The sequence below is a fragment of the Pseudorca crassidens genome, chromosome 13 (assembly GCF_039906515.1).
Source record: "Pseudorca crassidens isolate mPseCra1 chromosome 13, mPseCra1.hap1, whole genome shotgun sequence".
Lineage (NCBI taxonomy): Eukaryota > Metazoa > Chordata > Mammalia > Artiodactyla > Delphinidae > Pseudorca > Pseudorca crassidens.
The window spans coordinates 70,857,436-70,875,449 of record NC_090308.1 but is presented as its reverse complement, the minus strand read 5'-3'; the positions used below and the strand labels follow the sequence as shown (position 1 = coordinate 70,875,449).

General features: G+C 38.4%; 1 protein-coding gene across 9 annotated transcripts in view; it reads right to left on the bottom strand.

Moving 5' to 3' along the window:
* SNAP91 (synaptosome associated protein 91) overlaps positions 1-18,014 on the bottom strand; it is a 158,378-nt gene that overhangs the window by 60,698 nt on the left and 79,666 nt on the right. For 7 of the 9 annotated variants that reach the window (XM_067702663.1, XM_067702665.1, XM_067702669.1 and 4 more), the window contains exons 11-12: positions 3,174-3,307; positions 633-751 (exon numbers count right to left, since the gene is read on the bottom strand). In XM_067702663.1, coding sequence (XP_067558764.1) covers positions 633-751; positions 3,174-3,307 — 253 coding nt within the window. Of the gene's footprint in view, positions 1-632; positions 752-3,173; positions 3,308-15,665; positions 15,694-18,014 lie in introns of all 9 variants that reach the window. The other 2 variants (XM_067702670.1, XM_067702667.1) reach the window with 1 other exon arrangement.

The following is an 18,014-nucleotide window of genomic DNA, read 5'->3' as shown; positions in this document are numbered from 1 at the left end:
TAATTTTTATACTGGTATTAAATATGTTTAATTAAAAACATATAAAAGCTTAATTTTTTCCCCCAAGATCCATGAATAAAATGGAAATCGAGCACTTAGGTGTGATTCCTCTTAATTAGTTTAGGATGGATATTTTCTGGCACCAAGAAGAATCTATCCCAGATTTCAACTGCATGAAGTCAAATACAATGTGAATAAAACCAGTTAAGGTCTAAAGGAATCCATGAAGGAGACCATATCTGGACAAACCAAATTCGAAATGCTGCCTCTGAGTAATCCCATAAGTTCATGGGAACACCCAACCTTCTAAGGCCTGCATCTCTAGGGAGCAACTACTAAAAATAATCAGAATCTGAGAACAGCGAAGCAAAAATACTCCCATTGTTCCAGCTTTTAAACTAAAAAAACGGTATGATTACTTGAATATTTTAACTGTATTATGGGTACTTTTTCTGTCTTTGTCTCGCTGTCTCAATATATATTTCAATCAATCAATCAATCAATGCCATTCTTAACATTTTCTCCCCGAGTTTCTAGCACCATTTTGGATAATCAGAAGGTAAGTATAACAATTACAGCCTGAATAAAAACAACTAAATAGAAAAATGGCATGGTTGCCTGGTTTCACTCACCCCCCCACGCAGTGGCGCCTCCTGAAGGTGGTGCTGGTGCTGGTGTCGCGGCTGCTGCCGCCCCTGCAGAGGAGAAGTCTGGCTGCAGGTCCAGGAGATCACTAGATGGTTTAGAAGCGCTGAAAGGAAAATATGATTTTAAAATCAGATTTTGAAGTTTTAAAACGTAAAGATGCTTTTTAAATAAAGACTTATGCAGAAAACATCACAGATTTTGGCTATTTTAAATTCAGTAAGAGAATAATATTTTGTAAAGTACAGCAGTAAAGCATATGTTCCTCTATACTGAGAGTTGGCAAACAACTTTTGTAAAGGGCCAGATACTAAAAATTTTAGGTTTGCGAGCCAGACAGTCTCTATCGCTATTCGACTCTGCCAGTGCGGAGTGAAATAAGACACAGGCAGTACGTAAGCAAATGAACATGCTTTTGTTCCAATAAAAATTTATTTACAGAAAAAGACAGTGGGCTAGATTTGATCTATGGGCCATCGTTTGCCAACTCTTGCAAAGTTAAATTATACCTCAAGCAATGGGTCACTCAGCAAATCACAGAGCAGAAATTAAAAGGGAAAATCTAAATGCCTCAAAATAAGGGGGAATTTTAAACATGTTATGTCCACTGGGTAGCATCTGAAATGCTGGTTATGAGGGCTGTGACAAAAGGAAACGTACTGCAAATAATAAAGGTAAGAGAATTATTGGTAATTTTTTTCCTTTTCTCTATTTTCTGAAGTTTTTTTGTATGCTTTTTTTGTAGTGTGGTAAATAATTCTTAACTTGAAAAGAATTTATAAACCAAAGAATACTAAAATGAATAATCACTATTGTACCTTTTTTCTAAGTTAAACTACAACACATCAAGTTTGCCTATAAGAGACCTCACCTAAAAATAATTCCATATTTTTCACTCTTATTCAATTGGGGCTGTGCTTTTCAAAGCTCCTCCATCTAAAGAAGCTCCAAGGAGGAGCCTAGAGCGTTGTTACTCAAAGTGTAGTTTCCAAACTAGCAGCATCCTGGGACCTTGTTAGAAATGCAAAATCCCAGGCTTAACCATTATCTACTACATCAGTCTTCATTTTACTACAACCCCAGGGGTTTCACTGTACAGTCAGGTTTAAAGGAGCACTGGCTTAAAGGCTGCCAGACCAGGTACTAAGCCATCAGGGTCCCAGGTGCCCCACCCCTCCTCATAAATAGCCATTCCATCTTTATCTTTTTTACGTGTTAGATTTCCGAGCAATATTTTTTGGAAAAAAGGATTCTGCTGCTTACAAAAAAAAAGTTTCAAGACCCCTGAAACTTGCCTAGTTTTGATGTCTATTTCATAAATACGACTGGTCTAAGAGCCAGAACAGGGAAACATTTATTATTAAGACTGGAATCAAAGCTTTTATAAGAAGCAATTTATCTTAGTATAGAGGCAGAAAGGACTTGGCTTTACCAAGCCTGTGATCATGAAAGCAGAATTAAGCAAGTAGAGGGTAACGTGCATCGTTAACACGCACACATCATGGGGCTTTATTGCTCAGTTCAAAATTCACGTCTTCAAATACAGGGCATTCATAATCAGAGTCACAGATACTACAAGATGGGACTCGAATGCTCTCAAGGCTAAAGAACCAAACAAAGAGTTGACCTAAATTATTACCTGAGGAAGCCTCTCTGAGTTGGGGCTTCATTTCAGGTGGCCCAGAGATTTTACAGAAAGCACAGTCATCCCTCCCCTTTCTCACTACTGTTCTGACCTTTAGGCACTACGAAAGCAATAAGGGGGCTTCCCTGGTGGTGCAGTAGATAAGACTCCACGCTCCCAATACGGGGGCCCGGATTTGATCCCTGGTCGGGGAACTAGATCCCATATGCATGCCGCAACTAAGAGTTCACATGCCACAACTAAGGAGCCCTGGAGCTGCAATTAAGCATTCCTGGAGCCTCAACTAAGGAGCCCACCTGCCACAACTAAGGAGCCCATGAGCCACAACTAAGGAGCCTGTCTGCCGCAACTAAGACCTGGTGCAACCAAATAAATAAATAAATATTTTAAAAAAGCAATTAGGCACATCCTGATGGTTTCTTCCTACCGCCAGAGTTTGATTTCCTCATATGCACCAGCTAATTGGCCTGCAACTACAAGCATTTCATTTCACTTCACTTCCTTTCATCTCATTTCTTGGCACTTTAAGACACCCTTTAAATTTCACACAAGAAGAAACTAATTTCAGAAAACACTGTCCATATCATCCATTTCAGAAGAACCTGAAGTGTGTGCATCTTTCTTCCACTTCCTTTGCCAAATGTGTGAGCACCAAGGTGATTTCCACAGCTTACGTCTTTCTTACACTTTGAGAGGTACAAGCCTAAGTAACTGTATGAAGTATAGAAGAACTTAGTCTATGTACCTGAAAATAACCCCAAATATCACACATTTACTAGGACTACATCTCATTTTGTGAAGTCACTGGGTTTGGTACACAAAAATAAAATGAAAACCTGATCATAATATTAATAAACGGTTCGCTGCATTCTCATGAACTAACCTGACTGGTACAGCCGCAGATGCAGTTGCAAACAAATCAACTGAAGGGGATGTGTCAATAGTTTTAGCTGGTGTAGAATTAGGCGACGTAACAGTTGTGGCTGGAGAAGACTGAAAGGGAAGATGCAAAGCACACTCTGGTCAGATTTGAATCTACAGGACACAAGGCAAGAGGACCTCCAATTTTCAGACCCATGCCATTCCCAGCAATTTTCTGGTTGCTCCTCGTGGGAGAAATAACTCAAGAAAATTTGAAATTGAGAACTGTAATAAATAATCAATACTGGACAAAACATGTTTCAAATTTTAAAAGTTATACGTAATTTACATAAAATTATGAAAAAAAATAATTGGCCTAACGTTGCAATGACTTCTATGCATGTATTTACAGTTAAAGCCAAACAATAAATTAGGAGTTTGGGATTAACAGATACACACTACTATATATAAAATAGATAAACAACAAGGTCCTACTGTATAGCACAGGGAACTTTATTCAGTAACTTGAAATAACTTATAATGGAAAACAATCTGAAGAAGAATACACAAACACACATATATACACATATACATATATATAAGGGGTGAATCACTTCGCTGAGCATCAGAAACTATCACAGCATTGTAAATCAACTACACTTCAATAAAAAAATAAAATAAAATAAAAGCCAAACATACTTTCTAAACATTAAATTAGTGGGAAAGATCTTGCTAGCTGCCAAAAATGGAAAAAAAAATTAATTGTAATGACTTCTGTGAAACCAAGGCCATTGTTTTCTTTTCTGCATCCTAAACAGATTTCATGTAAAGTCTTCTCAGATGCCTTTAAAATCTAGAAATGTAACTTACAAAATAGTTCACAGATGGCAGAGAACAATTCCCAAACAAGATTCAAGTCACCGACAGCTTGAGGATAGCCCATCACTAATATGAAACAGATAAAACTAAAAAAGTGAAATAAAACCTAACATTTATTGTCCTGGGCTGGTTTAAGAAGAGGACTTAATAGTCAGCTAATATATCAAAAAAAATGTTTGTTTAGTAACTACCCTAACTCTATTTGGTATATTTAATTTGCTTGTATTCACAAGAGAAAGATTAATAGCAATCTCAATCCAGTCCACCAATACTTAGCTCTGTAAGTGGAAACGAGACCTAACAGCAAGCAAAGTGCACAGAGACCAAGGTCAAGCAAGGGCCATCAGACACTGCTGTAACAGGACATCTAATGTCAAGTAGACCAAACTCAGAGGAAGTTTGAAAAAGAACAATTTAAGAAAAAGGATTGAGGAGATAAGAAATGTATAGGAGTTTCCAGACTTAGATAGTATCTGCTCAATAGCTGTTTGTCCAAGAATATAACTAATCAAGAAGTCAAAATCCAAAGATACACAAGTGCCAAGCGCTCAGCACTTCAAGAAAGACAAACCCATGAGCAGTATGGATGCTGTTGCTCAGAAAGGGTGAACTCAAGCTTTGCTCTTCACCCAAAATTTAAAATTTCCAAATGGAATGTGAAAGATTATCAAGGGGATAGAAAGGACTAACATTAATTTGCATGTCATCCATTGTGGACACTGACAACTCTGAAATAAAATAGTGGCTTTTTTTTTTAAACGAATATATGTGGGCTTCCCTGGTGGCACAGTGCTTAAGAATCCACCTGCCAATGCAGGGGACATGGGTTCAAGCCCTGGTCCAGGAAGATCCTACATGTCGTGGAGCAACTAGGCTGGTTCGCCACAAATACTGAGCCTGCGCTCTAGAGCTCACGAGCCACAACTAGTGAAGCCCGTGTGCCTAGAGCCCGTGCTCGGCAACAAGAGAAGCCACTGCAATGAGAAGCCTGTTCACCTCTACGAAGAGTAGCCCCTGCTTGCCGCAGCTAGAGAAAGCCCACGCACAGCAACGAAGACCCAACACAGCCAAAAATAAAATAAATAAATTTATAAAAATAAACCAATACATGTAAATACCTTAGAAAGTGATGTTTATGAAACACCAGGGAGAACGTAATGACAGCAATGAATCTACCAATATAAATGCAGAAATGAAGGTCTTCAAAGGCTCATTGAAAACTGCCTTGTAATAATAAGCTCTGAAGAGATGTGGGAGGTATGAAAACAGAACCAAAATAATCCTGTTACTACAAGAAGAAAAGATGAAAATTCAATTTGGCCAAACTGCAGAAACAGACCATCCCAAAGGATTCCAGAATTTTACCACACTCTACTCAGTATTCGTATGGTGAAATTTTTCCACAGACATAATGATTTTATTCATTTTTCTTTTAATAGATTTTTATTGGAATAAAATTGCTTCACAATACAGTGTTAGTTTCAGTTGCACGACAAAGCAGATCGGCCATATGCATACACATGTCCCCACGTCCCCTCCCTCTTGAGCCTCCCTCCCATCCTCCCTATCCCACCCCGTAGGTCACCACAAAGCACCGAGCCGATCTCCCTGTGCTATGCTGCTGTTTCCCACCAGCCAACTATTTTACATTTGGTAGTGTATATATGTCGATGGTACTCTCACTTCGCCCCAGCTTCGCCCTCCCACCCCACATCCTCAAGTCCATTCTCTACGTCTACCTCTTTATTCCTGCCCTGCAACTAGGTTCATCAGTACCATATGTATTTTTTTAGATTCCATATATATGCGTTAGCATATCGTATTTTTCTCTTTCTGACTTACTTCACTCTGTATGACAGACTCTAGGTCCATCCACCTCACTACAAATAACTCAATTTCATTTCTTTTTCTGGCTGAGTAATATTCCATTGCATTTACATGCCACATCTTCTTTATCCATTCATCTCTCGATGGACATTAGGTTGGTTCCATTTCCTGGCTATTGTAAACAGTGCTGCAGTGAACATTGTGGTACATTATCTCTTTTTGAATTATGGTTTTCTCAGGGTATATGCCCAGTACTGGGATTGCTGGGTCGTATGGCAGTTCTATTTTCAGTTTTTTAAGGAACCTCCACACTGTTTTCCATAATGGTTGGATCAACTGACATTCCCACCAACAGTGCAGGAGGGTTCCCTTTTCACTACACCCTTTCCAGCATTTATTGTTTCTAGATTTTTGGAAAATGGCCATTCTGATCAGCATGAGGTGATACCTCATTGTAGTTGTGATTTGCATTTTTCTAATAATTCGTGATGCTGAGCATCTTTCCATGTGTCTCTTGGCCAACTGTATGTTTTCCTTGGTGAATGTCTATTTAGGTCTTCAACCCATTTTTTTTTAACATCTTTATTGGAGTATAATTGCTTTATAATGGTGTGTTAGTAGTTTCTTCTTTATAACAAAGTAAATCAGTTACACATATATCTCCATATCTCTTCCCTCTTGTGTCTCCCTCCCTCCCACCCTCCCAATCCCACCCCTCTAGGTGGTTACAAAGCACCGAGCTGATCTGCCTGTGCTATGCAGCTGCTTCCCACTAGCTATCGATTTTATATTTGGTACTGTATATACGTCTTTGCCACTCTCTCACTTTGTCCCAACTTACCTTTCCCCCTCCCCGTGTACTCAAGTCCATTCTCTAGTAGGTCTGCATCTTTATTCCTGTCTTGCCCCTAGGTTCTTCATGATCTTTTTTTTTTCTTAGATCCCATATATATGTGTTAGCATAAGATATTTGTTTTTCTCTTTCTGACTTACTTCACTCTGTATGACAGGCTCTAGGTCCATCCACCTCACTACACATAACTCAATTTCATTTCTTTTTATGGCTGAGTAATATTCCATTGTATATATGTGCCATGTCTTCTTTATCCATTCATCTGTTGATGGACACTTAGGTTGCTTCCATGTCCTGGCTATTGTAAACAGTGCTGCAATGAACATTGTGGTACATGACTCTTTTTGAATTATGGTTTTCTCAGGGTATATGCCCAGTAGGGGGATTGCTGGGTCATATGGTAGTTGTATGTTTAGTTTCTTAAGGAACCTGCATACTGTTCTCCATAGCGGCTGTATCAATTTACATTCCTACCAACAGTGCAAGAGGGTTCCCTTTTCTCCACACCCTCTCCAGCATTTACTGTTTTTAGATTTTTTGATGATGGCCATTCTGACTGGTGTGAGATGATATCACATTGTAGTTTTGATTTGCACTTCTCTGATTAATGATGTTGAGCATTCTTTCATGTGTTTGTTGGCAGTCTGTATATCTTCTTTGGAGAAATGTCTATTTAGGTCTTCCACCCATTTTTGGATTGGGTTGTTTGTTTTTTTGATATTGAGCTGCATGAGCTGCTTGTAAATTTTGGAGATTAATCCTTTGTCAGTTGGTTCATTTGCAAATATTTTCTCTCATTCTGAGGGTTGTCTTTTGGTCTTGTTTATGGTTTCATTTGCTGTGCAAAAGCTTTGAAGTTTCATTAGGTCCCATTTGTTTATTTTTGTTTTTATTTCCATTTCTCTAAGAGGTGGGTCAAAAAGGATCTTGCTGTGATTTATGTCAGTGTTCTGCCTATGTTCTCCTCTAAGAGTTTGATAGTGTCTGGACTTATGTTTAGGTCTTTAATCCATTTTGAGTTTATTTTTGTGTATGGTGTTAGGGAGTGTTCTAATTTCATTCTTTTACATGTAGCTGTCCAGTTTTCCCAGCACCACTTATTAAAGAGGCTGTCTTTTCTCCACTGTATATTCTTGCCTCCTTTATCAAAGATAAGGTGATCATATATGCGTGGGTTTATCTCTGGGCTTTCTAACCTGTTCCATTGATCTATATTTCTGTTTTTGTGCCAGTACCATACTGTCTTGATTACTGTAGCTTTGTAGTATAGTCTGAAGTCAGGGAGCCTGATTCCTCCAGCTCTGCTTTTCGTTCTCAAGATTGCTTTGGCTATTCGGGGTCCTTTGTGTTTCCATACAAATTGTGAAATTTTTTGTTCTACTTCTGTGAAAAATGCCAGTGGTAGTTTGATAGGGATTGCATTGAATCTGTAGATTGCTTTAGGTAGTATAGTCGTTTTCACAATGTTGATTCTTCCAATTCAAGAACACAGTATATCTCTCCATCTATTTGTAGCATCTTTAATTTCTTTCATCAGTGTCTTATAATTTTCTGCAAACAGGTCTTTTGCCTCCTTATGTAGGTTTATTCCTAGGTGTTTTATTCTTTTTGTTGCAATGGTAAATGGGAGTGTTTCCTTAATTTCACTTTCAGATTTTTCTTCATTAGTGTATAGGAATGCAAGAGATTTCTGCACATTAATTTTGTATCCTGCTACTTTTATCACATTCATTGATTAGCTCTAGTAGTTTTCTGGTAGCTTCTTTAGGATTCTCTCTGTATAGTATCGTGTCATCTGCAAACAGTGACAGCTTTACTTCTTCTTTTCCGATTTGATTCCTTTTATTTCTTTTTCTTCTCTGATGCTGTGGCTAAAACTTGCAAAACTATATTGAATAATAGTGGTGAGAGTGGGCAACCCTGTCTTGTTCCTGATCTTAGTGGAAATGGTTTCAGTTTTTCACCACTGAGGACGATGTTGGCTGTGGGTTTGTCATATATGGCCTTTATTATGTTGAGGTAAGTTCCCTCTATGCCTACTTTCTGGAGAGTTTTTATCATAAATGGGTGTTGAATTTTGTTGAAAGCTGTCTCTGCATCTATTGAGATGATCATATGGTTTTTCTCCTTCAATTTGTTAATATGGTGTATCACATTGATTGATTTGCATATATTGAAGAATCCTTGCATTCCTGGGATAAACCCCACTTGATCATGGTGTACTTCCACCCATTTTTTAACTTGTTTTTTTGATATTGAGCTCCATGCACTATTTGTATATTTTGGAGATTAATCCTTTGTCTGTTGTTTCACTTACAAATATTTTCTCCCATTCTAAAGGTTGTCTTTTTGTCTTGTTTATGGTTTCCTTTGCTATGCAAAAGCTTTTAAGTTTAATTAAGTCCCATTTGTTTATTTTTGTTTTTACTTCTGTTCCTCTAGGAGGTGGGTCAAAAAAGATCTTGCTGTGGTTTATCTCAAAGAACGTTTTTCCTATGTTTTCCTCTAAGAGTTTTATAGTGTCTGGTCTTACATTTAAGTCTTTAATCCATTTGGAGTTTATTTTTGTGTACGGTGTTAGGGAGTGTTCTAATTTCATTCTTTTACGTGTAGCTCTCCGGTTTTCCGAGCACCACTTATTGAAGAGACTGTCTTTTCTCCGTTGTATATCCTTGACTCCTTTGTCATAGATTAGTTGACTACAGGTGTGTGGATTTATCTCTGGGCATTCTATCCTGTACCATTGATCTATATTTCTGTTTTTGTGCCAGTACCATACTGTCTTGATTACTGTATCTCTGTGGTATAGTTTGAAGTTGGGGAGCCTTATTCCTCCAACTCTCTCTTTCTTTCTCAATATTACTTTAGCTATTCCGGGTCTTTTGTGTTTCCATACGAATTGTAAAATTTTCTGTTCTAATTCTGTGAGGAATGCTATGGTTGTTTGCTAGGGACTGCACTGAATCTGTAGATTGCTTTTGGTAGTACAGTCATTTTCACAATATTGATTCTTCCAGTCCACGGACATAGTATATTTCTCCATCTGTTTATGTCATCTTTGATTTCTTTCATCAGTGTTTTGTAGTTTTCTGAGTACAAGTCTTTCACATCTGTAGGCAGGTTTATTCCTAGGTATTTTATTCTTTTTGTTGCAATGGTAAATGGGAGTGTTTCCTTAATTTCTCTTTCTGATTTTTCATTGGTGGTGTATAGGAATGCCAGACATTTCTGTGCATTAACTTTGTATCCTGCAACCTTACCAAATTCACTTATTTGTTCTAGTAGTTTTCTGGTGGCATCTTTAGGATTTTCTATGTATAGTATCATGCCACTGGCAAACAGTGACAGTTTTACTTCTTCTTTTCTGATTTGGATTCCTTTTATTTCTTTTTCTTCTGATTGCTGTGGCTAGGACTTCCAAAATTATGTTGAATAAAGCGGCGAGAGTGGACATCCTTGTCTTGTTCCTGATCTTAGAGGAAATGCTTTCAGTTTTTCACCATGGAGTATGATGCTTGCTGTGGGTTTGTCATATATGGCCTTTATAATGTTGAGGTAGGTTCCCTCTATGCCCAATTTCTGGAGAGTTTTTTTTTTTTATCATAAATGGGTGTTGAATTTTGTCAAAAGCTTCTTCTGCATCTATTGATATGATCATATGGTTTTTATTCCTTAATTTGTTAGTGTGGTGTTTCACATTGATTGATTTACATATATTGAAGAATGCTTGCATCCCTGGGATAAATCTCACTTGATCATGGTGTATGATCCTTTTAATGTGCTGTTGGATTCCACTTGCTAGTATTTTGTTCAGGATTTTTGCATCTGTGTGCATCAGTGATATTGGTCTATAATTTTCTTATTTTGCGATCTCTTCTGGTTTTGCTATCAGCATGATGGTGGCTTCATAGAATCCATTTGGGAGTATTTCTCCCTCTGCAATTTTTTGCAAGAGTCTGAGAAGGATGGGTGTTAGCTCTTCTCTAAATGTTTGCTAGAATTCACCTGTGGAGCCATCTGGTCCCGCACTTTTGTTTGTTGGAAGATTTTTAATTACCGTTTCAATTTCATTACTTGTGATAGATCTATTTATATTTTCGAATTCTTCCTGGTTCAGTCTTGGAAAATTTTACCTTTCCAAGAATTTTTCCATTTCTCTGTGGTTGTCCATTTTATTGGCATATAGTTGTTTGTAGTAGTCTCTTATAATCCTTTGTATTTCTGCAGTGTCAGTTGTGATTTTTCCTTTTTCATTTCTGATTTTATTGATTTGCATCCTCTCCCTTTTTTTCTTGATGAGTCTGGCTAAGGGTTTACCAATTTTGTTTATCTTCTCAAAGAACCAGTTTTTAGTTTTACTGACCTTTGTTACTGTTTTGTTTCTATTTCATTTATTTCTGCTCTGATCTTTATGATTTCTTTCCTTCTACTGACTTTGGGTTTTCTTTGTTCTTCTTTCTCTAGTTGTTTTAAGTGTAGGGTTAGATTGTTCATTTGAGATGTTTCTTGTTTCTGGAGTTGAGATTGAATTGCTATAAACTTCCCGCTTAGAACTGCTTTTGTTGTGCCCCATAGGTTTTGGGCCTTTGTGTTTTCGTTGTCATTTGTTTCTATGTATATTTTAATTTCTTCTTTGATTTCTTCAGTGATCTCTTGGTTATTTAGTAGCACATTATTTATCCTCCATGTATTCGTGTTTTTTATAGTTTTTTTCCTGTAACTGATTTCCAATCTCAAGCAGTGTGGTCAGCAAAGATGCCTGATATGATTTCAATTTTCTTAAATTTTCCAAGGCTTGATTTGTGACCCAAGATGTGATCTATCCTGCAGAATGTTCCATGTGCACTTGAGAAGAAAGTGTATTCTGCCACTTTTGGGTGGAATGTTCTATAAATATCAATTAGATCTATCTGGTCTATTGTGCCATTTAAAGCTGTATTTCTTTATTTATTTTCTGTTTGGATGATTTGTCCATTGTTATAAGTGGGGTGTTAAAGTCCCCTACTATCATGTGTTACTGTCGATTTCTCCTTTCATGGTTGTTAGCATTTGCCTTATGTACTGAGGTGTTCCTTTGTTGGGTGCATAAACATTTATAATTGTTACATCTTCTCTTGGATTGATCCTTTGATCACTATATAGTGTCCATCCTTATCTCTTGTAGCAGTCTTTATTTTAAAGTCTATTTTATCTGATATGAGTATTGTCAGTCCAGTTTTCTTTTGATTTCCATTGCATGGAATATCTTTTTCCATCCCTTCACATTCAGTCTGTATGTGTCCCTAGGTCTGAAGTGGGTCTCCTGTTGACAGCATATATATGGGTCTTGTTTCTCTATCCATTTAGCCAGTCTGTGTCTTTTGGTTGGGGCATTTAATCCATTTACATTCAGGGTCATTATTGATATGTATATTCCTATTACCATTTTCTTAGTTGTTTTGGGTTTGTTTTTGTGCGTCTTTTCCTTCTCTTGTGTTTCCCGCTTAGAGAAGTTTCTTTAGCATTTGTTGTAAAGCTGGTTTGGTGGTGCTGAATTCTTTTAGCTTTTACTTGTCTGAAAAGCTTTTGACTTCTCCACTGAATGTGAAGGAGATCCTTGCTGGGTAGAGTAATCTTGGTTATAGGTTTTTCTCTTTCATCACTTTAAGTATATCCTGCCACTCCCTTCTGGCCTGCAGAGTTTCTGTTGAAAAATCAGCTGATAACCTTATGGGGATTCCTTTGTATTTTATTTTCGTTTTTCACTTTCTGCTTTTAATATTTTTTCTTTGAATTTAATTTTTTTTAGTTTGATTAATGTGTCTTGGTGTGTTTTTTCTAGGGTTTATCCTGTATGGGACTCTCTGTGCTTCCTGGACTTGGGTGACTATTTCCTTTCCCATGTTAGGGAAGTTTTCAACTATAATCTCTTCAAATATTTTCTCAGACCCTTTCTTTTTCTCTTCTTGTTCTGGGACCCCTATAATTCGAATGTTGGTGTGTTTAGTGTTGTCTGAGAGGTCTTCAATTCTTTTCATTCTTTTTTCTTTATTCTGCTCCTTGGCAGTTATTTCCACCATTTTGTCTTCCAGCTCACTTATTCATTCTTCTGCCTCAGTTATTCTGTTATTGATTCCTTCTAGTGTATTTTTCATTTCAGCTATTGTGTTGTTCATCTCTGTTTGTTCTTTAGTTCTTCTAGATCTTTGTTAAAACATTTCTTGTATTTTCTCAATCCATGCCTCCATTCTATTTTCAAGATTCTGGATCATCTTTACTATCATTACTCTGAATTCTTTTCCAGGTAGATTGCCTATTTCCTTTTCATTTATTTGGTCTTGTAGGTTTTTACCTTGCTCCTTCATCTGTGACATAGTTTTTTGCCTTTTTTTTTTTTTTTTTATGAGTGGGATTGTGTTACTGTCTTACTGGTTGTTTGGTCTGAGGCTTCCAACACTGGAGTTTGTAGGCTGCTGGGCAGAGCTGCTTCTTGGTGGTGAGGTAAGGAACTCCGTGAGACCTCACTGCGATGAATATTCCCTGGGGTCTGAGGTTCTCTGTGAGTCCTGTAGTTCGGACTTGGAGCTCCCACCGCAGGAACTTTGGCCCAACCCCAGGCTCATGAACCAATATTCCACAAGCCACGTGGGGTGGCAAAAAAACCCCAAAAAACAAAAATACCCGAATAACAAAGTAAAAAATAAAATTAGACTAGGAAACTAACAGATATGTTAGAGAGAATATAAAAATAAAATATAGATGAATCAACCGGAAGGTACATCAGTACCACAATAGTAAAAAAGAGGAGGAGGGAGAAGAAAACAAGAAATGGGGGGAAAGGCCTTGGCTGTGGAGGGCAGGGAGTAAGCAAGGGTGCGGTTTGGACAATGGGTGGGGCCAATGCTCAGGACCCACAGGGCTGGAAAAGGCCCTGGGGACAGTAGGGGGTGGGGCTTAGGCTCAAGGAACAGAAGGGGCCCAGGCATGCCCCCCACCCCTGGTCTCAGAGGGCAGGAGACCTTACCTGGGATCCCAGCAGGCTTCCTGGGTTCAAGGGGGTGAGGCAAACGCCCTCCCCTCCTCTCTCGCTACTCCCAGAGGGCTACCGCCCCACCACCTCCTGCCTCTCCTGATCTCCCCGGCCTCCCTCCTATGCCCCGAGGACCAATGTGGCTGGCAGGGAGGGGTGGGTCTTGGTGGGGAGGGGACTGGCCTGGGAGGTCAGCAGGCTCCCCATGCCCGAGTGGGTGGGGCAATCACCCTCTGCTCCTCTCCTGCTCCTCCCACAGGGCCCCTCCCGCCTGCTTTTCCTAATCTCCCTGGCCTCCCTCCTATGCTCCCAGAACCCACGTCGCCTAGAGGGGGCTTTGGATTGTAGGGGACCAGCCTGGGAGGTCAGAGGCTCCCACGGCCCCAGTGGGCAGGGCAATCGCCCTCTGCTCCTCTCCTGCTCCTCCTGGATGGCCCCTCCTGCCTGCCTCTCCTGATCTCCCCGGCCTCAGGGGCACTGATCTTGTCTGGCATCCACTTCTCCTCCCCACTTGGTCCCCCTACGTCCTACCGGTTCACTTTGGGGTTCCTCCAATCTCCTTGGGCATCAGAGTCCCCCACCAGCGGCCAGCAGGCTCCCTAGTTGTGGGGAGACGCTAACTCTGCATCTTCCCACACCGTCATCTTCTCCCATGTGACATAATGATTTTAAACCTGGCTCTGTAGCAGAATCACCAGGGAGCTTAGGTTGTTTGTTTCTTTGTTTGTTTGATTGTTGGAGCTCCCTGAGGGTCTCTTGGGCAGCTGGCCAGGTATTGACACAGTAAAGGGTGTCTGGGGTACCCTGTGCAGTCATAATGCCAACTTTTTTGTCTGTAATAACAGCAGTTATGTAACAGAAATTTGGCAAAGAGGAAAGAGCACATTTATCACATTTTTGCAATGAAAATGGCAATGTGAAAAATACAATGGCAAATGTGAACTACTGACCTATAGAAGTAAATACTCTTGTCACTAACAACCCTAATCCTGTCCTTCAGGATGCTAAAGGAGAGACGGAGGTGAAGGAGTTGTGACAGTTATTACGGTAGACTGTCTAAAAGGTATGCTTGTGAGGATACCCAATGACAATTGGTTTCTCTACCATCAAAACAGGGACAATGTTATGTGCCTTATTTATCTCACAGGGCTGTGATTCAGAGTACGAGAAAGTGCTTTGTAACTAGTAAGACGTTAACACTGACACATTTGTTTTCAGTTGTAATATAAATGTATGAAAATTTCGTCTACTTAAAGAAAAATTTAGTCCAGATAGAGGGCTAAGTACACATTGCTATATGACTAAGAAACTAATATAAAGGGGAATACATAAAAACTTACCTTTCCTCAAGAAATTAAAAATAAAACTACCATATGACTCAGCAATTCCACTTCCGGGTATAGACCCAAAAGAACTGCAAACAGGGACTTGAACAGATACTTGTACACCATGTTCACAGGAGCATTATTTACAAGAGCCAAAAGGCGGAAGTGACCCAAGTGATCATTAATGGATGGATGGATGGATGAACAAAATGTGGTACACACATAGAATGGAATAGCATTCAGACTTAAAAAGAAAGGAAATTTCTGACATATGCTACAAAATGGATGAACGTTGAAGATTCTATGCTAAGTAAAATACGCCAGTCACGAAAGGACAGATACTGAAGGACAGTTCCACTTATTTGAGGGACCTAGAGTAATCAAACTCACAGAGACAGAAAGTAGAATGGTGCCTGCCAGGAGCTGGGGGTGAGAGTGGTCAGAGAGGGGGACAGGGAGTTAGTGTTTAAAGGGTACAGAGTTTCAGCTGGGGAAGATGACAAATGTTCTCCAACCAGATGACAGCGATGGCTACCCAACAATGTGAATGTACTTAATGCCACTGAACTGTACAATCAAAAGTCGTTAAAATGGTCAAAACAAAACAAAAAACAAACTTACCTTACTTAATGGAGAGGGAGCACCAGATCTAAAAGGCAACCAAAAAGAATTAAAATTGGATATACATGAATACATTTGTAGAAGCACTTAAGTTTGATGGTTGGTCAAGCATTAACTTGTTTATATAGACTTTTTTAGTAATGGATAAACTATTTTTAAAATATATTTTATCTTTTACTCAATTACAACATCTGTTTCCAATGTCTCCCATCCACTTAATTTCTAGTATTAGAAATTCTTAAATTCAAAATCTTTTTTTGCTATCTCTAGCAACTCAATTAATTATTCGAATTGATCTTTATTGCCTACGTCCATCAAAAATAAACTGTTCAAACTGGAGTTTTAAAAAAATTGTCAAGACTTGGGAAAAATAATGCTTTCCAGAATTTTTAAAAGATCGTCCAGTTTATTATTTTTACAAGTTAGAAAACCCATTAAGGTTAAAGCACATTGTGATTCACTTAGTCATAACTGTGATACATAAAAGGAGCACTAGAATTAAAAAAAAGATCCCTACAAGCCCTGTGCCTGATGTGTGTCTCAGCTTCCATACTGAGCTGAGACACACTGTGCATACTCCACACTGTGCGTACTCCTAGAGATTGTCTGGGTTTTCTCATGGCTGTAATGAAAACTATCTATGAGAAATATTCCCATTATCCTGTGAGAACTTGGGAGCTGGAAAAAGAAGAGTAACTTCAATGCTTGTGTCTAAGGGAGTGAGGGAAAATCAGGAAGAAATACATTTTTTTTTTCAGTTAGATTGCTGGTAGCACTGATTATATATATCATTTCTAGAAAAATGCTTCAGAGATGACTGCCTAAACAGCTTAGGTTTTACTAACCTGAATTGGTGGAAAATAAATTAGTAAGGAAACAAAATGAAGAAAAAAAGACATTTCAGTAAGAAGACTATTGTCAGGGTCTCAGAGAATGGCAGGGGTGCCCTTCTACTTATCTACAGAGAAAATATCACACGTGGCAGGAGTAAAATAAAATCAGCAGAGATTTAGTAACTGGAGTTTTATACAATATCATGAATTTTTATTATATTGGATATAGCAAAAGAAATTTAACAATATTATATGCCAGATTAATACCTCTTATGTTCAACTTCATTTGCAAACACAAGCCTGCCATTTCCTGTCTAAATTTAGTTTTCACTTAAAATGAACATGAAAGCAAGGGCTAACAGAGATTTCTGTGATATAAGGAAGACAGATGCATAAGGGTTACACTCGATTAGGTTATGTGTACTTGGGCTGTTATCTTCAGAGTAAGATATCCTATGAAGAAAAGGATATATGCTTCTCTATATTGCTCACTAAGGGTCTACTGAAATAAATGGAATCACAGTATTCTCTATATCTCAGAAACTTAGGAACCTAAAAATCTAGTACTGAGGTTGAACATTCCCTAATGAGTTTTTGGTTAATAATTCCTCCACTCCTACCATTTTTTTCTCTTTACATATGCGGAAAAGGAAGGGAGTTAAGTCTAAATAAAAATCCAAGAAAATAATAGCCTTAACTCTGCAAAGAAAACATAGAAGCCATCTGATGTGGTCAGTTTCTAAGAATGAGTTAATTGAAATTAATTTGTTTCTCTCTCAAGAGATTTTCATGAACCAATTCTTAGTGGTACTGACACAGTGAGCAATATTAATACAGAAAAGAGAACTGAGGATGAACGAGAACTTTTTGAACTGTATTTCCAAACTAATACATACAAGTTTCTAACATATTCTATACTCTGTAGCAAAATAAAGAAAAATGACAGAATTTCTCTACCTACTACTAAAGAATATCATGCTCGAACCTAAGTACAAAATATCACAATTGGCACAATAATCACTTTGTCAAGCTCTTGCATGAGTGCTGTTACTAAATGACACTTGTAGCTACCCCATGGATTCAGCAAAAAAACCTCCTGTCTCCCACTATCATCCCACTTGAAGCACTGTATCTTATTCGTCTGTCTTCTCCACTAGATGCCAAATTTTTTGAAGGAAGCGAACCTATCTCATTGTTTTATATCAGATAAACATATTAACCAAAATAAACTAACCAAACATCTTAAAAATAAATTAACCAAACATCTTAAAAATTATACTGTATGAAACTAAACTGTCAGGATGTATGACTTCTGTTCCCATGGACCAGATCCAGGTTTTGCCATGATTTCATCAAAAAGGTAGAACCAGAGGTGCTCCCATTGGGGCCACAGCTTTAAAAAGCATCACTCAACACTGATTGAAGTCTGAGGGCTCGGAGGCTCAGAGAGGTAAATAACTCGCCAAAGTCTCATCATTCTTTAATGGTGGATTTCAGGCTCCAGTCCAAGTCTGTC